The 25,924-nt window shown below is 42.5% G+C and overlaps 1 protein-coding gene across 2 annotated transcripts in view; it reads left to right on the top strand.

The window, feature by feature from the left end:
- Positions 1 to 25,924, top strand: part of BRF1 (BRF1 general transcription factor IIIB subunit) — a 176,886-nt gene that overhangs the window by 104,036 nt on the left and 46,926 nt on the right. For both annotated transcript variants that reach the window (XM_086749971.1, XM_086749972.1), the window contains 3 exons: positions 22,846 to 22,907; positions 25,107 to 25,188; positions 25,286 to 25,341. In XM_086749971.1, coding sequence (XP_086606097.1) covers positions 22,846 to 22,907; positions 25,107 to 25,188; positions 25,286 to 25,341 — 200 coding nt within the window. The remainder of the gene's footprint in view (positions 1 to 22,845; positions 22,908 to 25,106; positions 25,189 to 25,285; positions 25,342 to 25,924) is intronic.

Genomic DNA, 25,924 nt, shown 5'->3' on the forward strand with positions numbered 1-25,924 from the left:
GCTCTGAGTCGGGCTTCAGGCAGGTGGGCAGGAGCTCATGCTATGGCTTGCCTGCATTTGCTGTTTGTTTTCTTTCAAAAGTTGAGGATGCGCCAAATGGACTGAATTTCAAAACTGAGTAGCTTTCAGTCTGTTCGTTCTCATTTAATGCATCTGAGAAATCACTGTGGGTGTTTGAACAGGTACTTATTTTCTTAACATGTTGTGAAGCTCATATGCCAAATTGCCATTTTGATTGTAGATCCTGCCCCAGACTTTTTTTTTCACTGACTCTACTAATGTATTTTAATAATTTAAAAGTTTCATGTTAAGTCAGATTCACTTTGTTTGCGGCAGTACTGCAGGGTGGTCGTGCTGGGGTGTGGTTCCCAGTCTCTGAGCCCTTGCCACCTGGTGCCTGCATGATGTGGGTGCATCATGGTGTGCATCTGTGTACATCATCCCCCTGAGGACCTGGTTTCCTTTGGGAAGTCATCTGGGTTCAGGAGCAGTAACAGAGCCTCAACGTGTTTTGGGTGATCCAGAACCAGGTCTGGCAGACAGGTTGGGAGGTACACCTGGCTTGCAGTTGGTGTGTGATTGCAGAGAATAAAGAAAACCTCTTGTTGAGATGCCTGTTGTCGGTCACCTGTGCATCTTAGCTCTGAACCCCAGTGAAAACCAGTGCAGATGTTTCTGTCACCTCAGGAAATGATGTCTCGAGTTCTGCCTCATAGTTCTGGAAAATCTGTGAAAGATTTGAATGTAGAGGTAATATCTTCTTTTATCAAGCCAACTGGAATAGTTGTTAAAATTAGACAATATCCAGGTTTCTGGGCCCTTCTTCAAGTCTGAAAAAGATGTGGCAGTTTTCAAAACTAAATATACGATGAGAGCCGTTGCTCAGAGTTTAGTTAGAGATGGCACAATTACAGATCATCTTGAAACAAAAGTAGCTGGCACCTGTGGAAGGAGGAAGAAAAGATCATAAATTTTCCTGCATTTATCCTGTTTATTTGAATTCAGTTTAGTGTAATTTATATGGCCATAGGTTTGCTATGGTATTTCACATTCCAACACCTAAGTACGCTGGAGAAGGGAGAGAGTCATCATAACATTGCACCCTTAAGGTGACATTTTGGTCCTTCTCCACAGCTGTAGACGTCCTAAACCAGCAACCTTTCCTTTCCCTCAGCCCTCTCCAACGCTGAGTCATCTTCTGCTGTGTGGACCATCTGGGTCAGATTGGGCTGGAGACCTTAGTTGAGGTGATTTTTTATCTCCTGCTGGCCTCCATGTATTGTTGGATGAGTGTATTACATCTGGTCAGTGCGGTGGTTGGAAGGGGCATGCCTGGTGCCACGTGGTGAGGATTCCCAGCAAACCCTCATGGTGAGACACTGCGTGGTTGGGCAGGTGGTTGTTAAATAGGAGCTCGGCAAGCAGGTGCAGCACGTGCAATGTTTGGCCTCCTCAAACACAGGGTATCTCCTCTCCTCTCTGTAATGATCTCTCTCCCTCAAAAAAACCTCTGCTGTAGGTACCTTCTACAAAGTCTTTTCATTTGGCTTTTGCCTGTGGTAATTCAGTTTATAATTGCCTACATCAGCTGCTTGGGGAAATCTTCCACCTTTGTGCTACCGTGGCTGCAGCAACAGCAGAAGGTTTCTCACAAACTGCTTATGCAGATAAGACTTAAGTGCAGAGCCCAAGTATTAAGAAAAAAATAGTGTATTTTTGCTCCACTCACAATTGGTATTTGAGCAGTGTGAGCTTGTCTATATGGATGTTTTACGGAAAGCATAGTATTTTAGCAAATTTGCATTTCAAAGAGAGCATGTAAGGTACTAGGTTAATGAGTCTGAGGTGGTAAAGCGCTTAGAATAAACACTACATTTGACTGTTTTTTTTACCTACAAAGTGTATTAATTTGCAGACATGTTTAAGCTGAAATCTGTTTGAGTCTTTGCAAACTACTTCTTTCTTATTCTTCAAGATGAAAGTGCTTTATAGCGAGATCTCAGTTGCAGAGATGGAGATCGGGGACAACAGTCTGTCCGTTCTCCCAGCTGTGCAGCATCTCAGCATCCTCTCCACGCTCTGTGCTCTTTCTGATTCTGCAGTTCCTCAAAACAGGGCACCATTTCATTTAGGAGACTATCACAGTCAAATATCCTGGACTTTGTTCTCAAGAAATAACATTCTTTGGTGTAAAATTTCCCTTTGCCATTTGTTTTTATGTCTCTTTTATACCACTTCAAATAATTTATCATCTTTCTTGGTGTTTCTGTCCGTCTGATGTTTGCTGGCTGTCACTCTGTCCTTCCCATGTCACGCTGCTAGGCCGTACACTGCCAGTTCATTTCTGCTTGCCACACAAATCAAAAGTCACAAACCTAATTCTGGCCAGGGCTAAAAGTGAGGAAGGTCTGAAAATAAGACAGATAAAAGTAAAATACAGGGTGTAAGTTGCCGACTGACTTTATATAACTTCCCATTTGTGATCTAGGTAGTGTTTCAGATCTGATTTAGTTTTTGTTTTGAATCAAAATTCACATGCAGTCATTTTGGGCAGTAGTTTCAAATAATGCATGTGAGGTGAGTGGTAACACGCTCCTGCACGTCCTGATGAAAGTCAGCGGCTTTTGCAGTGAGAAATCACCGTGCATGTACCATCTTGTGCTTGGTTAGGCACCCAGCTAACTGCATTCGCTGCTAATTTCACAAAGAATACATGAGAAAGGTTTTCTACTTGTTCATAATTAGTAGTTTGCTCATTTATTGCTCCTTGTATTTATGCCTTCATTACTGCTGCAGGCATAGTCTGACACGGGCTGAGGTCGCAAGATGTTGCCATTGATTTCTGTGGGTGTTAAGGACCCCGTGCAGACAGCGGTCATTGATCGAATAGTTATCGTCCCTGTGTACCAGCGCTTTCCGACTTCTTACTCAAGGAGGATGTGCAAAGTGGCTAAAGATGAAGTTATACGAGACAAGGATGGGCTCATCCTCCAGGATCTTACTCTTTTGCTCCGAATTTCATACCCCACAGCTGCCAGCTCCCACTTCATACTTTGTCCTGCCCCTGGGGCTTGCTGGATCCCTCCGTGAGCAGACTCAGCTCCCTGTCCCAGTCAGGTAAAATACATGTGTGCATGATCCCCCCTTTTTTTTTTTTTGGCAGTGGCAGATGACCGGTGCCAGCAGCACTACAGGCAGGGGAGTCTGTACAAACATGACATTCCTAGCAGGGCCTGAGCCTCCCTGGAGGAATGCTTTAGGGCCTGCAGGCTGAAAACAGTTGGAGAATGGCTGTTGGCAGCCGTGTGTGCCAGGGAGGGTTGTTTGCCCCATCCAGGTTCCCAGCTCAGATGGCTGCGTGGCAGAGGCAGGCTCACTGCTCTCGCAATTGCTGCTCCATCAGCAGATGGGTGTTCACCCCCTCTGTGGGCTGGTTTCTTCTTTGAGCATCCTTCTTTCTTCCTCAGATTTTGTCTGAGTACATCATCGTCAACTGTTTGAAAACACATAAATGTATGCATGCATATGAAAGTATACAACAAGACATAGCCAATGATTAGAGAGAACATTATGAAGCCCTGTTAAATCATAATTACCACAAACATGAGAAATAAAGCTGCTGTGTTTAGCCTAATTGTGTTACATATGCAAAATACACTTGGTCATCAGTGGAGGCATGTCTGTCCCCATCCTCATCACTGCTCCTGTGGCTCTGGCTTTAACGGTGCAGTGCCTTTGTGGTTTTAAGCTCCACTTGTGGAAATGAGCAATGTGCATGACCTGCTTGGTGCCACCTTCTTCATGTGATGCCTCCTGAGCACTTTGAGGGTTTGATCTTCATCTCCATGTGCCATTTGCTCATTGGAAAATGTTTTCTTTGGCAGGACGAGCTCTTTCCCAATTTTGAGATCTAAGCAGTAGAAGCTCTGATACAAGCTGATCTTTCTAATCTAGCCTCTATATGCCTGGGTTTGATAGTCCTGATAGATTGTATCCTTGATTGAGCCTTCATTATGCTGTTAATGAGATGTGAAGAGCTTGCTGCAGCCAGCATGGTAATAGGAGACCACCAGCTGCTTTTTTGATACCTGAAGTCTTGAGTATGCATTACAGATGACATGATGTTCTTACTTGACTATGTATGTCACTCACACGCAACGATTGTGTGTGCATGTGTTACTCCAAAATCTGTGTACACAATTTTTCATGCAGGATCTTTGCATTTAATTAAAGGATAGGAATGCTATAAATTCATTCCATGTTTATGCTGTAACTAGGAAGGTTAAGGGATGAAAACTAATCATGTACGTTGGCTGAAAGATTTCCAGACAATTCTAGAGAGGAGTTTTGGAGAGAAACCTGCAGTTTGTTAGAGCCATCAGGGAGATAAATTTGAGTAAAAGCATAAGCTGAATCATGTGAAAACGTTTTTAGAACATTTGTGGATGTTTTAGGAATTTTCCAAAAGGTTGGTTTATCAATACAGGCACTCCTTATAGGAAAATGTGTGTCTTTTTTTGTCAGAAGTCTTGGTCAAAAAGAACTACCCCAGAGGAATGGACACTGTGGTTTGGAGAAGGTGCCAAATGGAGCAGACCTGTCTATTATACCTTACTTGGCCGTGTCCCATGTGAATGAATGTCCCTGGCTGACCAGCCTGGCTGTCCTGTTACCCAAACTGTTTCAGGGAAGGAAGTCTCTTTAACTCCCAGGTTTTTACCTGTCTGCATGCCCTAGCATCTGAAAAGATGCAGGTTTTCAGTGTGGGAGATGTTTTTGGGAGCACTTATAATTGCTCTTGTCATTCTGGGGGATGATTCTCAAGGAACCTGTGGAAACATAACCATCTCAGAGATCACTGCCCTGCTCCTAAATCTTGGTTGAAGTAGGCTAGGGATTAAAAGAAGACTAGGGCAGGTGGTTTTGGGGGGTGACCACACAGGTGCCTACAGGCATGCTGGAAACCTGGCTAAAAAAATTGAATAACTCCCTGCTAGTATGCAAATGATATGATATTTCCTTTTCTGCACCTGCCAGAATTTGCTGCTCGTCATTATTTGGTTATGTGGCCACTTTGCAGAAGAAACAGATGTTGCTGCCCTGCCCTTCTGTCAAAAAGGAGTGAAAGTCTTTCCCCAAAAAACTCACTGAAAACTGAAATTGTTCATTAGAGAGCTGAGAAAAGTGAAAGAAGTGAAGGCCATGGAGAGGACGTTAAATTCGCATGGAAAGTTATCCACTTAGGAGGATGTTATTTGAGCAATTCATCACGGCATCTGAAATGTCAGGAGTGGAGGCCTGGGCTCAGTTCAGGGAGGCTTCTTGGTCTCAGTTGTTATTGAGAATAAAGACTTATTAACCTAGGTCAAGGAGCCACAAAACATGCCCTTGGAAGAAGGAAATACAGTGCAGAGAGATTTGCAAGGCTTAGCTACTTTGGGTTTAATATGATGGGCAATAAATCCATGTGCAGTGCTCTGGTGGATCCTGACCATTTTGCATTTGTCGTGTATCTTCTGAAAAAGAGAAAATAATCCTCCATTTAGTACTTTATTTTCTTGTGGTACGAGTTTGACTGGTAAAGGCAATACCTGCAAACTGAAAATCCACCCAAGTAAACCCTTTAAATGGAGTGCTGCTTCTGCGAGGTTTTAGGATTTTTCTGTAGCAGTTTGTTGTTTTGCTTTTGTTTGGTAGCTTTGAATTTAGTTTGAAAAATTAATTCCTATATCCTCTTAGGGATTAACTTCATCACACCCCTATACTCTTCATCTGTTCTGCTAGTTGATCTGAAATCTGTGAGACTGTCGTAGTAGTCAAGATAAACGTGTACACACGGGTTGGACTCCGGCTTGTGTGGATGACCCCTGTAATGGGGGGTTTCAGATACGGCACTGCAGACTGCTGATGAAAAGAGTTATGAGTTTAGCCTTGTATAATTGTGGTTTGACATTTTTGGTTTGCTAAATGCTTTCATAACTAAAATGGATGTATTATCCAATAGACGAATAATATTAATGTTGACAATGTTGGCAATTAAAAACAATTTTGGAATCTGAATTTTACTACTCCTGATTGCTTTTGAAATAATTTGTTTTTCAATGTTACTTTAGCATTGGTTCATTTATTAGGTCTTTTTTTCTTGTATGACAATGAGATAATTGCTCTTTATTCTTTATCCCGTAAGCAATTACAATCAAAGCAGCCAAATATAGAGTTTGTTTTGACCTGGAATCAGAGTGACCTGTCAACGTGACACTACTGCAGTCTTCAGCTTTTCAATTTTTTTTAATTTTTTTTCTTATATGTGCTCACCAGAATGTGTTCAGTAGGACTGAAAAAATTGTGTTCAAAGTTTTCGGTGTTCATTAATTACAGTGGTGCAAAGCCATAGAAACTATTAGGTAAGACCAGCTTTGGATTGGATATTAATAACAAAAATCATAATCTTTTATCTAGGATTGTGTGGACTGTGTTGGGTCAGGAGTGTCTGAAGCAGCTGGATGAGGAGATGCTGGGAGGCTGTGTGGGGAGGGGTAGCTGCAAATTAGGGGAGGAATTGCAAAGAGTTGACTCTAGGGATTTTTTGCAGCCAAGTTTTGCTAAAAGGGAGCAGAAAATACCTTTACTTTTAAAGTCAGCAGTTTAAGGTAAGGCCCAGCTTTCCTGTCAAAACGTATGTGTATACCTAAGATTGTAGAAGTTGTTTTCTGTGACAAAAGATGTGAACATTTACAACTGTGTGGCAGAAATAAAGGAATTAATATGAAATGAGAGAGAACAAATCATGCTGTTAAGTAGTATGAGGAAAGAAATTCAGAGCAAGGAACAAAGCTTTTGAGATAGGTGTAAACACGTAAGTCAGAAGTAAACAGCTGTACCGTGGGTGGAAGAATACCATTTTTCCGCAAATTCACTGCCTAACTGCCGTGGTTGATTTAGTTACGGTGGGGAAGCCACCGTGTGCTCACAGATGGAAAGGAAGTAAACCAGTGCTCTGTGACTGAATTGTTAACACTTATACAGGGACAAGGGGAATGACTGATTTTGGAAGTTATGCTTAACGGCCCTTACTAATTTCCTGCTAAAGGTAAAAAATGCAAATCCACATTACCATAGACGTCGTGTATTGAAGTGCATACACACACCAACATACACACCAACATGAAATTGTGTCGCCGGTGGTATTGTGTTCTGACAGTGTTATTCATTAAATAGAAGATAATTCAGTGAGAAGTTGCTTTTCCATAAAGTCTCTCTTTGCACATCAAGCCAGAGTTTTCTGCACATAGTGGGAGTACTGCTTTCCATGCCACCGCCGTGTCTCACGGCTCTGTAGCTGCTGCAGAACTAAAGTGAAGCTCCTGTGCTAAGTTCTTCCCCGACAGCAAAAATAAAATCCCTGGTTTTTTTACTGCACTGGTTGAATTTGGCCACCAGTTTTAACATGGAGCAGGTGTGTCAGGATGTGATGACGTAGGTTAAGAAGTGTCTGGCCTTACTGGCTCGTCCCCCTCCTATCTCCTGGCGTTAGTGGCCATGTCGTTGCCTCCCTCAGCCGGGTCTGTCAAAAATGTCACAGGTTCGTGCAGCCGTTTTTAATAACAGGGTCGTTTTGACAGATGTGTGTCAGGGAGTGATGCCTTGGCCCATACAGCGGCAGGCGGGGAGGGAGGCGGTAGCCACCCAGAGGGAAGGGGCACGGGGCTGAGTCACTGGGGACAGAAACCAGCTCCCCCAGTTCAGCTGGGGATGGAGGAGCGCTTTGGACCACGTCTTTGCAGTGGCAAAGAACGTGTATTTTGGAGGCCGAGCACGGCATTCTTGCCTGCTGGAGAGGTTTTATGATCCATCAATGAAGAGGAACGGGCAATTTCAGATATACTGTTGTCCAAGCTCATTTTATATGCAGGGTCTTTGCTGAGGGTCATTATCTGCAGGGTCTGTGCAGGGTTGATGACTGAAGTACAGCTCCAGAGATACAACACTTAGAAATCTGCGAGCAATGAAGAAGTTTGGTTTAACAAGGTGGGGAAGGAATTCAAAAAAGGTATGCTGAATTCTCTCCTGAAAAAAGCCCTCTTTTAAATTTAAAGTTTACTGCTTTATCTAGACTTTCAGAAAGCTCACATGAAACTTTCTTGCCTTTGAAAGCTTGATAAAAACTCTTGAAGTACTTTGACTGAAACAGAAAATTTAATAGTGAGGCATTTTGAACATGGAACAATGTTTGTGGGCGAGTAATTTAAACAGGTACTAATATGAAACGGTGTTGTACTTGAAAGGCTACGATCGGTATACACACACAAACTGGGTAGAATATCACTGGGAGCAATAAAATGTAGGAATTCTTCATACTGCTTTCATTGCAAACAATTTTTATGGTATGGCCTGTGAAGCAATTGAAATGCAGAGAGCTGGCACATCACTAGATTGATAATTCCTCCTGCTACTTACAACTTATTCTCGGTACAGATGTCCCCAATTCTTTCTTTCCATCACATTAAAGTTTCTTGTCTGCTTCAATTTCATGCCTGCCCTCAAACGTATCATTTTTTGAAATTGTCCCTCCAATTTTTTTTTTCCTCTTTAAAAGTTTATATCAGATGAAATCCAACTGCTGTTTTTTATCCTAAGGTTTACACTTAAACTTTTAACAAGCTCATTTTTAAGAAGAGTCTTTCCTTGAGAGAACACTTGGCTGATCCATCAATAATTATGTAGTAATAAAGTAACTGTGTAAAAATGGTACCTATGTGCTGAGCAGATTGGTTTGCAGAGCCCCTGACAAAGATGAATGTTTATTACATTTTACTACTTTTGGTTCTGCAGATGCAGTACAGCTATTTTCTTTTTGGCATAAGCGTCATGAAAAGTAATTTCCTATTGTGGAATGTTTATGATAACAAGGATATATAACTAGGGAAAGCCCAGACTCACTTTTAAATACCAACATTAGTTTGCAATGCTGGTAATTTAGAAAAAAACAAAGAACATTTTTTATTTTTCTTTGCTTAACAAATTTTTTAAAGAATCACCGATACAGAACAGACAGGGAACCCTACAGTATCATGTAGTTACTCTTCTGAATTAATTGCTACTGTATTAATTGTTGATTTCCTCAAATTTGGCAAGCTTTCTCATTCTCCTTGCTGCATCCAAAGACTTCTACTTTTAATTTTACTACAATATGGAGAAAAATGTAGCATCTAAAAATAACACAAAAGCCTGAAATTGTTGTTCTTGTTTCCTTTCTTTTTTTTTAAATACCAATATAATTAAAGCTGTGATTTAGATGACTTTGTGTTGTTCAAATCTGTCCTCTTCTTTTGGGCAAAATGTGGAATAGTCTGTAGGTTTTTATGGCTGGTAGATATGCAGTCATTTTGGTCAGTCAAGGTGACTGACTGCAGAGATTATATCGTCTCTCGGTAGCGGCAGAGAAACACCTTGAGAATTAAACTTGTGGATGTATCCATTGGGATGCCTTTCTCCGCAGCCCCTGGCATGGCCTCCTGGTACTCCACTGGCTTTCCCTGGCATGATGCTGGTGGGTATGGAAGCCTTGGCACAGCCACCCTGGCTGCCTGTCACAGATGTCCTAGCTATGAGGTGCTTCCATTGGCTTGCAAACGTCTTCTGAGCAAAGGCCAAAAATCACAGGTTCTCTGCCGTGGCTGGCAGAAGTAGTGACTTGGCCTTGTCTTGAGTCTGGTACACCTGGTTGAGAATGAGGGGTGCAGTTGGTCCTGCTCCCAAAAGGCCCTCGGCTGGCATAGCTCCAGCTTCATCCCCGTGGGCCCTGGGGACGATGGCAGGGTTGAGGTCCACGTGCCTGGTTTGTCTTGGCAGGAGGTGAGGAGCTATTCTGCAGACCCATTTGTTGCCACAACCCTGAAGTCTTTGTGGCAACTTGCAGCTACGTCAGCAAACACTTTCAACCCAGATCATTCATTTCAGTTAGCAGTCGTTGACGGTAATGTTCCTTTGCTTGGCTTTATTTTAGCATTTAAAGATTTTTATGTTGATTTTGACGGTGTGAAAGGAATTGCATGGCAGTGTTTTGTCTGGAGTTTAGTATTCTCTGCTTTATCTTGCTAGTAAGATTCAAAATCTTACGCTTTCAGCAGATAGGCCTTTTGCCTGTGCACCTTGCTAGCTCTTCCCTCATCCGTCCCTTCTGTCAGCCCATTATCCTGGGCTTATTTCACTGCACAGTTAATGGTGCTTAAATCTGCTGCGGAAAGAGTTTACCTAGTTAAAACTAGCATAAAGAATAATCGATCCTAGTCTTATCTAAAGAAGTAAAAGAAATAAAATATAAATAAACATCTATTCCATAGGAAAGGACAGTAGGTCTGAATTTGAAATAGTGATCTGATGGGTTGGGTTTCATTTTTTAATGAAATAGTAGAAAGTTATCCAAAGCTTATTTTCAGAAGATAACTTTGATTTAGTTAATTCAAAATAAACTTTACTGATTTCAAATAAATCAGTATTGCATTTAATGCTGAATGTATTTAAATTAATCGGCACACGAAATGCACATCGCTCTCCAAATGGGCTGTGGACACGCAGTCGTGTTTCTGAGGATTGGTGCCATAATACAGTCTGTTATGGTGAACTTGGATTAAGCCTCATGGGAAAGCATTGTTATTCAGTTAATTAAAGAAGAACAACTTTGATACTATGCCATATGCTGTAAAATGAAATGGATGCATGGGAGAAAGAGCCATGAATCCTTTTAGTGCATATGAGACTCAGCCATGATTTGTGACTTTCTTCTTGCCTCTGCAATACTGTGTTAAGTAGAGGCCTAATATATTTAAATAAAGAATTAATTACATGTCACGGCATGCAGGACCTTATCTTTTCCAGTGCTCTCTTTGCAATGTGTTACCGGTCTACCTGGTTATTGAGACTTAAGTAAAATCTTTCCAAACTTTTCGCTTTGCTCTGCATCTAATCGACATTTAAGCAGGGTCTTTTGTGTGCCTGTACCCTGGAGAATGGCAGACTGGTGAGAAACTGTAAAATCAGCAATACGTAACCTAGCTAAGATGACATATTAAATATAGTCCCGTTACTACATAAACTTTATATACAACACTCAGATGTTGAGATAAATCAGAATGACAGGTTGTACAAGCATATGGCTGGCCTTTCTGATAGCCATTAGCTTGAAAGGCCAGCTTTGAAACCGGCTCCATTATTTATAGGTGAATCATGCTGCTGGGCTTTGTCGGGAAAAGGTTATTTCTCCAGCTCCACCAAAACCTCCTGTGCACGGAAGTGCCTTTTTTCCACCGTTCCTGGAGAATAAAGACAAATGATTCTCCAGGAACTTCGCCACAACTTTCTTCTTTTGGAAAGTTGTGGTGTCGGAGGGCATTCCAGCACTGTAGTGATGGATCTCAAGCATATGGAGGACACATGCTAATTATGCTGTGCTTACGGTTCAGTCTATCCAAATGCCAAGACATTGGGGCCTCACAGCTGCTGCAGGCAAAATTGTTAAAATCCTTCACCACTGTCTACTGTGCATCTGGGAAAATGTTTCTGCAGTCCCAAAAATGTCTGGGGAGAGGAGGAGGAACAAATGCATGTCCTCTTGAGGAGTCTGCTGCAGTACATCTGCTGTCTGCAGCAGGATTGTGCTGCAGTTTGGCCGGGTGACCAAGTGAGCTTGCCATGCTCTGCTGTCACCTGGAGCCACCCCAGCAATGCCTGTGGTTGCCTGAATGGGCACAAAAATGCCCTGGTCCCTAGAGCAGGGCTCGTATGTGAGCTTTGTTTGGGTTCAGAGCAAGATAGAGAAGAACTTTACCACCTACCTGTTTCTCAGCCATTAGGCATGGTCAGAGACAAAAAGGTAGCACTTTGTCTAACATGAGACAGCACAACCTCTGTGATTTTTGTTTAAAAGCATGGTCTGTGCTGGCTGCGGCCATCTGTTGCATAACGGACTGATGCTCTTAACATGGATCTGCATTTCTGTAGCTGCTGCCTTTTAAGAATTCAAACCCATGGCTCCTGCTTCCAGGTTTGTAGACCCCAACTGGTGGTCATGATTGCTGAACCGGAGTCAGGATCTTACATGTGTGATCCCTCTCTACTCCACATCTCCGATAGCCCTAGCAACATAAAACACTGCCTGGTAGCTGCTCTGAGTCCAGCCCCTGTCCATCACAGAGGCTTTCTCCTTTGGGCCAAGTTCCCACCTAACTGCTTTGTTTACAAAGCTTTTGCTTTTTGCAGGGGAACTTCTGCTTTTGCCTGTTATTCTACTCTAGTAATAATAATAAATAATAATAATAATAATAATAATAAAAAACTTCTACCTTCTCTTTCCTGTCTCCATCTCTCTAATTCCCTACTTGCTATTTCTCATTAGCAATGAAGGACGGAAGAAGCTGGGTAACAAAATGAGAAATTTCTTACCTGATAATTTTCTTCCAGTTAACAGCTTCTCACCATTCAGCCTGCCTGGATAGCGCAGTAAATGGTCAGGATACAAATTGATTTTTTTTTTTTTTCCCTCTAAATAAAGACTCAGGTATATAATTTCATATGCTATATTGTGATGTTTTCTTAATGCTAGTAATTGCCTGCTGAAGCATTTCTGGAGACTGGGTGGCTTCTGGTGGCTAGTGCTGAGCTTGTTGCCGGATCTACCATAGACCAGCTCTGAACCTCAAAGGAGGGGGTAGAAGTTAGCCCACCTTTGCTGAGAGATGGTAAGGGTGATTAGAATAAAATTTTAAGCTGAAAGTTCAATTTGTTCCTCTTTTTCACTTGTCTGGGTGAGTTATTTTGCTAGGCTATTTTTAACCTGGAGCAGCTCTTTGGTTCAGACCACGGTGCTGGGAGAAGAGGAAGACTGTTTCTTTGATGGAAGAGCTGACATAGGCCAGGTTAACGTGGATGTGAGTCTGTGGCCTTTGGGTGCCCAGCGCTGGCCTGGGTTCCTGTCCCGGAGGTGGAGAGTTGTTGGGTGGGAGTGCAAGGGTAAGTTTGCTAACTCTGACATAGCAAGAGATGTGTCAGAGTTAGCCTGGGCTCTGGTTCGCACTTCCTCATGGCAGTTCAGTCATTTGTACTTCTGCTAAAGAAAATTTACTCTACTTTTTGGACCATCATCTGAGCCAACCGTGACTTTTCAGTGATGTCCTAGGCAAATAAGTTAGCTTTGCTTTTGAGTTCCAGTCAGTCAAATTAATCTGTGAAATGTTGTATGGTGAGTCTCTTCACATTTTCCCTGTGTCTTTGTAGCTTAAAAACTGTGTGTGATGTCCCTGCTCCTTGCAGGGGGGTTGGACTGGATGACCTTTGAAGGTCCCTTCCAACCCTAACCATTCTATGATTCTATGATTCTATGGCTGTAGACATTTAAATTTTCTCCCTAGTGGAACAGAAATTGATTCATGATTTTAAAAAATATAGACAAAAATAATCCAATCAAAATTCTAGGATTTGCTTTTAAGTTCTTTGTAGTGCAGAGCTCCCCATCTCGTTTTATTTGGTGCAGAGAGGGCGGCACATTAGAGGAGTAGATTTACTTCTCAATAAAACATATGTCCTTCTGCTGGGATGGCAGAGTGCCGGCCAGGCATGGATCCTGGGCTTGCAGGGACGACAGCAGAGCGTTTAGCGCCCACAGCAAGACCTGGCTACTTAACCGGCAAGCTGCAGTTGCAAAAATGATGCTTCAGCACTTAAACGTTAAACCAGCTGTTCCCTTTACGGCTGGCTGGGGTGTAAAGTGCTCTTGCTGTTTTACATAGTGGTCTGGCAGCACGGGAAAGCGAGCTGGAGGCTGATCTGAGCCCGGCTGCCTTGACTGTCGGCTCTCCAGGGTGTTGTACAGCCCTCACCCTCTGCAAGAGATACGGTGGGGCTTTGCGCGTGCGGGGTTTGGAGAGAGGAACTGATTAAGATGCTGGTCAGTTCTTCTCCTTGGCCTCTCCCTTTATATAAGCTGTTACTGTTGGATACCCCTGCAGAGATTAAAAAAAAAAAAAAAAATTGCAGAAAATACAGGCCAGAAGACACCAAAAAGAAGGAAGGGTGGGGAAAGGGAAAGGAGAGAAAAGATGCCAAGAACAGCATAAAAGGCAAAGGAGGAAAATACAGCAGGGAATTGGTGATTGGATGGAAAAGAGCAATAAATGGTGGAAATCTGTCTTTATAGTCTCCATTTTAAAAACTTTTGAGTCCAGAACTACTCAGGCAGGAGGGAGTGGGTGTGTGGACAAGTGCTGAGGTGTGAGCGTGTTGCACCTTCCGCAGGAGCACTGTGATGGGTCTTGGCTTCGCTAGATGCGGAAATCACGAGTAGGAGAAGACTTGTGTCTGTGCATGGGAGCTTGTACCATTTTTGGGCTTTGGAGCTGAAAAATGTCATTCATGGTAGCTAATTAGTATGTTTCCGGGTGAGTATTTGTCAAATTGGTCTTTGATGGGTCTTAGTTTCATCAGCAAAAAGTAACTTTTGCATATTGTTGAGAGCAGCCGTCCTCTGAGCACTTGGTCATGGCAGCAGGGTTGTGAGCTTAAAAAAGAACAGGTTGCGTCAAGTAGGTTGCATAAAGGATGCTCTTTTTCACTATTTTCTAAAGGTGTTGGGGGGACATGAACGTTATTCCGAAAGAGGAATATCTGCTGCTGGTTTTGAGGACAGTGTCAAGATGTTCTTCAGTTCAAAAGCTTAACTTTCAGCTGCATGTATTTTCGGAGGTTGAAAGGATTTTTTCTTAAGGGCTTTTTTGTATTGCTATATAGTTCAATAAGCATGAACTTAGCTTTAAAGAAAAACCTTCCAAATGAGAATAGCATTGTTTATTGCTGGTCTATTTTTGTACTACCTGCTTTAAAAAACATATATTGCAGGGGGGATTTTTGGAAAGAATTAGTGATTCACTGTTTTTCTGATGAATTAGTGTTTAAGTTAACAAGTTTTCCATGTGTGTTAGACTGGTGGCATGTGTTGGTTGTTTGTTTGTGTATATGTTTGTTTAGTGAGGCGGGGCTCCGGTGGCAGCTTCTGTAGGAAACTGCTAGAAGTTGCTCTCCTTTGTTCAGTGGACTCGGCCGGGCCTAGGGCGGACCTGCTGCTGGCCAAGGCCGAGCTGATTGGTAGCAGAATGTTCCCTGATAATGCCTCTGGATAACATATTAAAGAAAGGGAAAACAGAAAAAAAAAAATGAGAGAAGATGTGAAAAGCTGAGCAGGGGCAGAGAGGAGGAGGTGCGAGCCTTGTGGGCCTTGCAGGCCTCGCCCTCTGGCCTCCCGCTGGGCGGCCGACTGGGCCCAACTCGGCCCGGCCTGGCTGCAAGAAATGGAGAGGAGAGGAGATGTGAAGAGAACCTGAGAGGTGTCTGCCTGCCTGTTGTGAAGAATTTCTTGTAAGAGGAATGGCTGCAGACACCAAGGTCAGTTCAAGAAGGAGGGGGAGGAGTAATGCAGCTCCTGGCCCAGATTCCCCTGCAGCCTGTGGTGACGACCATGGTGGAGCAGGTTGTCCCCCTGCAGCCCATGGAAGCCCACGGAGGAGCAGAGATCCACCTGCAGCCCGTGGAGGACCCTAGGCCGTGGCAGGTGGATGCCTGAAGGCGGCTGTGGCCCATGGAGGGCCCGCTGGGGCAGCTGTTCTGGAGGGACTGCACCCCGTGGAGGAGATGACCCACGCTGGAGCAGTTTCACGAAGGACTGCAGCCCGTGGGAGGGACCCCACGCTGGAGCAGGGGAGGAATGTGAGGAGTTCTTCCCCTGAGGAGGAAGGAGCAGTGTAAAGCGACATGTGATGAACTGACCATAACCCCCATTCCCTATTCCCCCCTGTGCCTGTTGAGGCGAGAGGAAGGAGGTGGAGATAATTGAAATGAAGTTAAGCCTGCAAGAGGGGAGGGGTGAGGGGAAGTTGTTTTGTTCTCTTCCTCGTTATCCTGCTTTGGTTTTATTAATAAGTAAATAGTTTTCCCCAAGTTGAGACTGTTTTGCCCATAATGGTAACTTGAATGATCTCTTCCTGTCCTTATCTCAAACCTTGAGCCTTTTTGTTATATTATCTCTCCCCCATTCCCTTGGAGAGTGGAGAGAGTGAGTGAGAGACTGCGTAGCTTGGTCCTGAGCAGGGCTAAACTAAGACATGACATAATCTTTAACTAGATATTAAATACATGAAAGTGGTTTGGTTAGATCCTCCATGGACTGCGAGGTGAAACAATAAACAATAGCGTTTGTTTCAGTGTGGATGTGCTGCCAGAAAAGCAGCAGGGTTGGTGGTTTGGGGTTTTTTTGAAATTGAAATTTAGTTTATAAAAACTGAGTTCACTATCTAATAAAACTTCTGTGAGAGATGACTGACTGTAGAAAAAGCTTTTCTTGTAATTCATTCCCATATATAATTAACACACAAATTTGAAATGCCGTTTCTGCAATGGGATAATTGTTCTGCGACCACCATAGGAAGGCTGTTGGATGTCAGTCAGCTGCTGCAGGACAGACATAACACCTGGAGCTTGAATCTCAGTGTGAGCAAATAGAGATGTGGGCACTTAATAAAGATGGGTTTGTATTTCTGCACTGGGTTAAGGCCGAATCTTGTACGAAAACCTCCTTCTGCCTACAGTCGCATGGACAAACCCGATACAGTGACTGCAAGTCAGCTGGGGCTCGTCCGGGCTCTTGTTCCTCTTTCCTCTGTGAGAAGGTGCTATTTTCAGCAGATAGGAGCAGGGAAAGAGCTAATGAGCTTGTACGCCCCTGCTTTTGGACAGGATTGCCTTGCACGGTTGCTCTCTTATGCTTGCCATGGTAAAGTATGTAGCAGGTATGTGGAATTTCTTTGGTTTTATTCGATCGCGTCTTTTCCCTCTTTGCTCTTCATTTGCACCTTTTTGGGCTTTGTTTCTACACTTCTTACAGTCCAAGTGTGAGGAGGTCACTGACGGGCACTTCACAGTGCCAGAGCTGTGTGTCCCGGTGCTGCCAGCAGGCAGCCTGGCGCCGGCGGGCACTGCCTCCCGCCATTCCTTGTCGGCGGGAACAAATGCCTCTGGGAAGAGGGGGACTCACTCTGTGTAGAGCAGTGTGTTTGCCTTCTGTGAAGGCGCTAGCAGGCTGGAAACTTGGCTTCGGCTGGGAAGGACCCCTTAACCTTGCCTTGGCAGAAGGAAATAATAAAGTGACAGACTTCATTTATCTTTACGCAGTGTGCGTGGCCTTGTATGCTCCATACGCTGACAAACCTAAATCCTGGTGTTCAACTGTTCACTTCATAGTGAAGGAGTAAGCTGTAATTTTCAAGGTGGCTTCAGATACAATAAAATAAAAAATGTTCTCACTTAAATATGAGGATACACATCATACATGTGACCTTATTTCGTCAGTAAGTGCCATTAATTTTGATCTGTCCTTACATTTTGTTTTTGTGGCATACTTCTGTTATGAGGGCACACAGTGACATTGCCGAAGGTGACCTGAGGGAAACCAGAGCCCCTGGCAGCCGTGGAGTGCGAGCTGTGGGATGGGGGCACGGCAGGGCCAGCTGAGATTGCACAAGGAGGCGCCTTATCCAGAGCAATGAGATGGCCAGGATAACCTCCCAGCCTCTTCCAGAGGCTCCTAACCCCATAGTAATAAAACTCGCAGCATACCCCACTCATACTTACCTGTGGACTGGCAGGTTCATTTGCACACCCATCGATCCTCATACACTGCACTTCATGCCGCGCTGCCACTACTGCAGCGTTTTCAGATCCATTTCTCTTCCCTACCTGATCGCTATGACACTTTGTCTGCCCTGCGCCGCTGCTGCTCCCCTCCCGATTACCCACGCTTAATGACTGTTCTCTTCATGCCCCTCGGTAAATCAGTTATCTTCCCCTCCAGATGGGTTCTTGTCCCCTCTGATCAGCTAATCAATTATATTCTGGTGTGTTTGTGCAGTGCCTTTTTTGACGCTAAGCTACCACCTTCCCTTCGCGCTCCTTGCAGCTCCCAAAGTGGCACCAGCACCGCTCATCAGATTTAGCAGCAGAAGCGTTTCTGCCCCATCAGGTTCCTCTGACGATCTCCGGGAGCTTTCAGTGCCTCCCTCTGGTTTTAATCCCTCCCTGGAGAGCAACAATCAATCTTACTATTTCTGATGCCCCACACTCCAACCTCAGGTCATTTCATTTGTTGCTTAAGGATTTTTGTTAGCGAAAACACCTCTCCTGGCTATTGTCAGGTTTTGCTATGCTCCAGCCCCGAAGTATTTTGTAAATGCTTGGGGTACTTGGCATCTGGCATTGTGCTGAATAGGTGGAAGGGTGCTTTGTTTAAACTCTGTGACTGCTACTAAACGGTGTGGCGGAGGATGTGTTTGCTGCATGGGACCAAAGCACGAAGTGCCTTCTGTTATATCTGCTCCGGAGGATTTCCTGGGAAGTGTTCAGCCTCCATTTCTGTCTGTAAGGAAATCCTCTTATCTGGGCAGAGCAATAAATAGTGCTGCCTCCTGTAATAGAAACAGAAAAACACATTCTTCACATGGCTGTTTTTAAAAATGTGGGGTTTAAAATACATTGGCTGGAATGATTCTTCTGTAATAAATCCCCATAATAGCGTGCTATGTACACATTTAACTAGCTGCACAGAGGTGGGGAGAGGAGGAGACGGTGTGTTAAGAGAGGGTTTAGCGTGCATTTAGTAATGACAAGAACAGTAAATAATCCTACAGGTTTACAAACCTAATCCCCAGTGTCTGACTGTAGCCCTCGTGTCTACTAGAGTCTGTTGGCAAAGACTTTAAAAGGCTGTAAAGAAGGACTTTTGGGGGTTTTTATTTTTAAATATTGAGGGAGCTGGCTGGCTGGGTGACTGATGGCTTTAAGTGGCGTTAATAGAGTTGATTTGGGACCTTGATGGAAAGCTCTAGAAGTACCCATCCTCCTCCTCTGCTTGCTGCAGAGACGTTAGGTGAGGATGGAGTAGGCTGCTGCTCGCTGCCTGTATGCTCTTCCTGGTGGTACTTTAATTTAAGAACTGGATTTGGCAGGGTGGGGTTGTTGTTTTTAGTGCCCGGCTTATTTTTTGCCTGTGCCCTGCAGGAAAGTGGTTGTTTTTCTTAACGGAAGAAATCCGCCATGTCTAAGAACCCTGCCACGTGATGCCATTGCTTTTAAATAAGGTTTTAAGAGGTTGGACCAGATGTTGGCCACATCTGTGTTTTTATTTCATCGAACATTTCTTTTCAACCCTTCTATTAAAAGAGAAAATGATAATTTAGAAATTGTTTTGAAAAGTTTAGCAGCTGGGAAGATGTTTCTGGTATATAAAAAAGCAAGGGGTTTACTTTCCGTGTCCTGGAGTGAGCCGAGTAACATTGAGCAGACGGATATTTATGGCTGGTAGGGTCGACCGGTGTTGGAAACGATTACTGTGGAAATTTTTTGATCAAAACGGATGTATTCTGTTTTGAATTGGCATTTCGTAACAAAACACGTATTTTTTCTCTCAGTGAAAGCATTAAACTCGGGATTTGAAGGCACTTTTTCTTCTGAAAAGCCCCTTGCTTTAATGAATGCCTGTCGCCTTGACGGGAGAAAGGACGACTTGCAGGCAGAGGGATGTCCTGCAGTTACTCCCTCTACTGCCGTTACGAGGTCCTGAGAAATGCTTATTATGTATAACTTGCTCCTGGATTCTTCTCTGCAATTTACCAGTTGGAGAATGAGTTTTCCATCCCCGTTGCTAATTGATCCAATGAGAAATACTGGCACCTAATTCAGTAACAAGTTATATTTAAAATGACATGTGAAATTGTTCATGGTGCCTGAAATTACATCATTTTCAGTCTGGCATATCAGGTCTGTATAAGGGAACAGACTCCTACTATACTGTGACATATTAAATTTTAAACCTCTGATCCAAAAATATAGCAGGGTATTGGAGGAGCAAGGTGTTTGATGATGGATAAAAGCGGTGGCAGCTTGATTTCAGTGGGATATTTTTATTGTTCTTAAGATACTATGGCAGGTTTTACAACAGATAATTTTGGGATGCAATTTTATGTAAAGTTGAGTGATGACTTGAGTAGTTCTGTCACCACTTCCAAATTTTTATTTTCTAGCTCATGATTTTCAGAACTTACTAGTGATTGTTCAGGTTGGCTCCCTTTTTCTTTGTCCCTCATTCCAAGCCTGTGTATATAGTTGACATTTTAGATTATCTAGTGCAATGAATGTGGAAAAAAAAAAAAGAATCCCTTATTCGTTCAGATAAACCAAATTGGAAGTTGAGGGTTTTTTTTCCCCCCAAGCCTTGAGGAAACAAAAGGTAGATAACACAAAGAAGGGAGAGGCCATTCCCCTTTTTTCCTACAATTTGGTGTTTAAAGCGCTTACTCAGAATATGGGAGATGCTTTTTGAGTCCCATTTCTGCACAAACTCCTTCTGACCTAGAAGACAGTTTATTCTGGCCCGGGGAACACTCTTGCACTCTGCTGTCGAGCTGTTTTATTTTGTGTAATGAAACATTTCTTGGACCCAGGTGGACAATCTCCTGGGAAGGCGTCTCAGACACTACACTACAATATTTACTCCTTGCCTTGGTGAATGAGCATTTTGCTCACTGGAAATTTATATCTTGATTCTACAGGAGGACGTGTAGTGCTGTTTTGCAGAATACCCTGGACTCCCGTGGGTGATGCGGCATACAGTGATTCCTCTCTGTGCTTTGCACTTTTACAGTTTGCTAAAAAAATTCCAGTGAGTTATATAAAAGAGGCAGCAAACACCGGGTTGTATTTTGGCACTCTGCTTTTCCTCTCCAGCCCCAAGCCAGGACGTGCTTTGCTGTATCCGTGGGTCGCATCCCTGCTTGCCTGGTGTGGGGTGCCTGCACGAGAAGCTGGTGGCCCTGATGCAGAAAGTTTTGCTCTTACTGCACTATGGAGAGATGAGGCCAGAAGAAAAGCATGTGTACCAAACAGTTATATAGTTATCATAAAATCTTTTACACTTTTCAAGTATTTTTGTGGAGAAAGGTTGTAAAGTAAATCTGGTGCCTGGGACTAAAGTGCAGTTAATTTCTAAATGCAATGGCCGTGAAAAATGTTCCTTAAGGCTTTTTCAGTCATAGCATCAGAACATCTGAATTGGTAAAGTTAATATTACATTTATGAGACAATCTCAGAAGAAAATCAGGGTGCAGTGTTAGACAGTTTCTCGTGACAGGACATTTTCTTTGGGGTGAAACCTCTTTCACGTGTGACTTGGTATGGAAGGAGTTTAAAACTTTCTGTTTGTTGTTTAAGGTGGATTTTGAAAAGACATTTGTAAGTGGTCAGTGTCTAATACCGGTAAATGTCTGTTGAGTTGAGCAGCCAGATCCTTTGCACCACCTCAAGAAGCGCAGCCTTTATTCCTAACCAGATGTTTTGGTTGGATTCCTGACCCTGTGGTTTCGTGTACTTCAGGCAACTGGTTTAAACACCTGAGTTTTGCCAAGCAGAGCACTGTTCATGTCTTCTGGGAATGTTTATAGTTCCTGCCTTTATTAGTCTTCACCATCTGGTGCTCCTCAAATCTCAAGGCTCCACGTTACCACAACATGCCATTGGGTCAAGGAGCTGCAGCTCCTTCCCTCTCCGCCTGTCCAGTGCCGTGCTGCTTAGGAGCTCTGCTCTGCAAGAAAGCACCGGACTGGGGAATCAAACCATTTAAAGGTCTTGGGTTGTGAGGAGGCACGTCCCCAGGACTGGGGAGCAGGAACTGTGATGATGCCAAGCTGTTCTGCACCATTTTGGTTTTAATTTGTTATTGCAGATTGTTGAAACTTTATTTGTTTATTTTTTCTGCAAGTAAACTGGCTAGGGCATCCTTGTCTAGTCTCTATTAGATATAATGGAGATGACCAAGAAGATTGCTTCATTGTCCAGCATAAGCCTTTGTTAAATAATTTATTTTCTTCTCTACCTGGACTACATTAATACTGTATTATTACTGTACATTAATGTGATATGAAAAATCAGGTTTCACTGCTGTACATCATACCAGTCCCAAATTAGACTGCAGTTCTGTGCTGTTTTGCTTTTTAATGGTAGAATATTAAAAAAATGTGTTTTCAGAAGAAGTCTTAATAAATACAAAACTAGAAAAATTACAGTGAAATTATAATTACAGAAACACATTATAGTTTAACATTTATCTAGACTCTTCCATAGCTTTTAAAAGTTATTTTGAAATTTGGAAATGTTTTAATAATTCCCATTTTACAGAGAAGAACTAAGACATATCTTTTTGCAGAACTGGTAGGAGGTAAGTGGTTCAAATGATGATAGATCAGAATTAAGAGGAAAGCCATGGTATGACTGTCAGCATGATGTGTTATTCACTGGTCCACGCCGCTTCCCTGAAAACAGAAAATATTTTCTAAGTCATAATTTAGAGACGAATCATTGACCTATAGACTCTGACAGAGAAATTCATGTTATGGTGAAAGAAAAATTGTCATCTTCCTAAAATGGTTTCCCCAGCTTCCTGCTGAACATTTGTGGCTGTAAATTAAAATGGGAGGGAAAAAAAAAGAAAAAGAGGCACTGGAAGTGTCTGGCAGATTTTTAGTATTGACAAGGACTGTTCCAATTGCGGCATTTTAAATTAATTCAATGTGGTGAATTTGTGCGTGTTTGTACCCCCGTATTGAAAACACTCAGCAACATGTTAAACCTCCTGGATGAGCACAGAGGATGCAAATCTCTGAAGGACGATCGTTAAGTGTTACTTTACTGTTGAACTTGAATTGCGATTGATTTTGAATAAACATCCACTTAATTAAAATGTGTTCTTTTCTGTAGGTGAAAATACAGGAGACGGTGAATTAGATCTGAGTGGGATTGACGACAGTGAAATAGATCGGGTAAGGTGCCCTCTGATCACAGCTCTCTCTGCATTCAGATATCTGAGAATGAAAAATGGTTCTTGTCTGGTTTATCCTCTCCCCTCTCTGCCTCTTCACTCTGATCTATAGAGGAGTTCAAGTGACTTCAGTGATCTGAGATCAAAACTAAGGTTCACAGAAGCCTGTGAATTCGGTGTTCCTTGCCCATTTTGTATATGTATGGAACTTCTGCTGCTGCTTGCTCTTATAGTTCTGAAATAATTATGTGTTAGAGTGTCTTTTATTCTGAAGAAGGACTTTTAAAAGTTTGGTTGAGCTCTAAGTTCGTTATTTAATTAAGATACATTCAACATAGGAGGCTACCATGGAAACTAAACTGTAAAACCAGTATGTACAGCTTCTCTACTCTTCCAGAGATTTCTGTAACGTTTTCTGGATTTATTATTATTTGTGTGGCAGTGAAAGGTACCCTTTACAGTATAGCCTGAATATGACAGCCAGGGAGCTGTGGAAAACAGCTTGTTGAAGGCTGCATGACAGGTCAACACTTGAACACACAACAGAGTCTGTCTCTCCTGACTCTGAGCCTGATTCCCTCTCCAGTCACCTTGCTGGTTTAAAGTGTAATTTGAACAGATAATGCCAATGTTAAAAACTCCTTTTGGGGTACAAAATCATTAAGAGCAATGAGGTTGTGGAGGCAGGCGATGGGTGAAGGAGCAGGAAAATGCTCAGCTTGACTTCAGCCATGAAGCAGGTTTTACTAGGCTGGGAGTTAGGAGCGGTCTTGTTAATAGAGTGGAGGTGGTGTGGAGGGAGCAGGAAAGCTGAAGGTTTTCAATATATCAGGTCCGTAATTTAAACAATTGTGGGGGAAGAACAAGCACATTTTCTCCTCCTCCTAGGCTCTGTGATGAGGTCATAACTCTGCTTTTATGACCTCATGTTCGTTTCCATGGCAATAGACTGTAATATTGTAAGCCCAAGATTATGAACTCCAGAAAAGCATGAGAAGGATGAATAACTGAGCTGGGAGGAAGTGAGTTTTACTGTTACAGCTCACCTTTAATGGAAGCAGATGAAAGAGTGAAAATATTGATCTGATAAACCAGCACTTGCACAGCTGTTTGCTCGCCTCGTTTGGCCTTGGAGGAAGGACTCCTCCCTGCATTGGTTTCATTTGACTGAAGTTATTTTTCTCATAAAATCCTGTATGTGTGTTTTACTTCAGAGAAAACCTCGAATACTCAAACCTGTAAGATGGAGAAATGGCAAATTGTTTTTCTTGCACTTAAGCATTGTTTTACAAGTCTTGGGTCTGCTCCTTAAAAATAAAGTGCCTTGTACATGAAGGATGACCCAATTTGTTTTCTCCATTCTGCAGAAGTTCTTCACTCCCAAACAGCATTTGCTGTAGAGAGCTTTTGTTTCATGGACAGTTGTGCTAAATACTGGGTTTATTTTTACATTTATGTAGTTGAGGAGGAGATCTATCTGCCAGCCTGTCTCCTACCTACCTGTTTATTTATTTCTGTAATTCATCTGGATACTTCTAGGTGCATTTTACAGCTCCACACCTACTAATGACGTTACTGAGACGAAGTGGATTTAGCTGAAAAAGCCTAGATGTGGTTATTGAACCCAGTTCTCTAAAATCTAAAGGACTAAAACTCCAGCAATCTAACCTGGTTTCATTCACACAAATGTGGCCGTTGAACTAATAATCTCAGTATCTATGCTTAAACCTTTGCAGAAACCTACCCAGAAGACACATGTTTCTGTTTTGGTAGCACAGGGCAATGGTTCCCATACTGTTTTGAATTACAGACCACCACACCACCAACATGCAGAATTACTTGCAGACAACCATGTTTTCATGGTGTTCTCTCATATCATCTGAAAAAGATCATAAACCCAGGATAATTTTAGGTTAATTACAGACCATGTACAATGAGTCCTGGATGGTTTTTGGTCACCCCGTCATAGTTTGGAAACTAAGTACTGTTTTTTGAAAACATGCTGTTGGTTTTTTTTGCCAGCTTTAGAAGTTACTAGAAATGCTTGCTGATTGTCACATCTCGGCCATATTTTCTTTTACTAATGTACAACATTAAAAACAGAATGTGAATTGACCTTTGCAATGTTTTTTCAATCCAGTTTTGCTCTGTGGTTTTCAAGTTGATTTCTGAAAGCAGATAAACTTGTTTTGTCTTTTAGTATATACTTAATGACACAGAAGCGCAGATAAAAGCAGAGCTGTGGATGAAAGAAAATGCAGATTATTTGAAGGAACAAAAAGGCAAGTATATAGGACTGAAATTCTCCTTTTGGCCAATGTTCCTGAAATAAGCAGTCTGTGTAATCTTCATGCTGGTTACCCTTTTGTCATCTTTCAGAAAAGGAAGCAAGAATAGCAAAAGAGAAAGAACTTGGGATATATAAGGAACACAAGGTATTAAACTATTGTGTCTACTTGAAAATGTCTTGGAAATTCATTACGTTTGCTGATCAACTTCATGTAGGATGTATGGGCATAATGGTACAGGTCACCACTTAACAAACAAAAGCTATTCTATCTCTACCTCTTATTGAAATACATGGCTGTATTTTTTCAAGAGGTGAGTAGAACACTTTCTTGCCCAAACTTTTATTTTAAATTACTATTATGAGAAAATTCTGTGCATGGCAAAGCCAGAGCTAGCTCTTTGCATTTATGATTGCTGTTCTAATTGCTTGCTTCTTTAAATACAGGTCTTAAGACATGCCTTTTTTTTTTAAAAAAAAAAAAAGGGTGAATTTGTTTGTACTTGCCATAACTTCAGTAGCTTTCTTTGCTCTTACAATAATGATTTCTTTATGAAGAACTGAACAGATCCTTGTTACAGTCACTTGAAGGAATATTTTGTTCTACCTTCTATAAAGAATGCGACAGTTATGTTAACAAATGGCATGTCCTGTCTCCATGTTTAGCAGTTTAAAGCAGCCTAATTGGCCATGTAGTCACGATTTACAGCATTAGTATTTTGTGTAATTGA

This window comes from Chlamydotis macqueenii, chromosome 5, assembly GCF_036417535.1.
Source record: "Chlamydotis macqueenii isolate bChlMac1 chromosome 5, bChlMac1.mat, whole genome shotgun sequence".
Lineage (NCBI taxonomy): Eukaryota > Metazoa > Chordata > Aves > Otidiformes > Otididae > Chlamydotis > Chlamydotis macqueenii.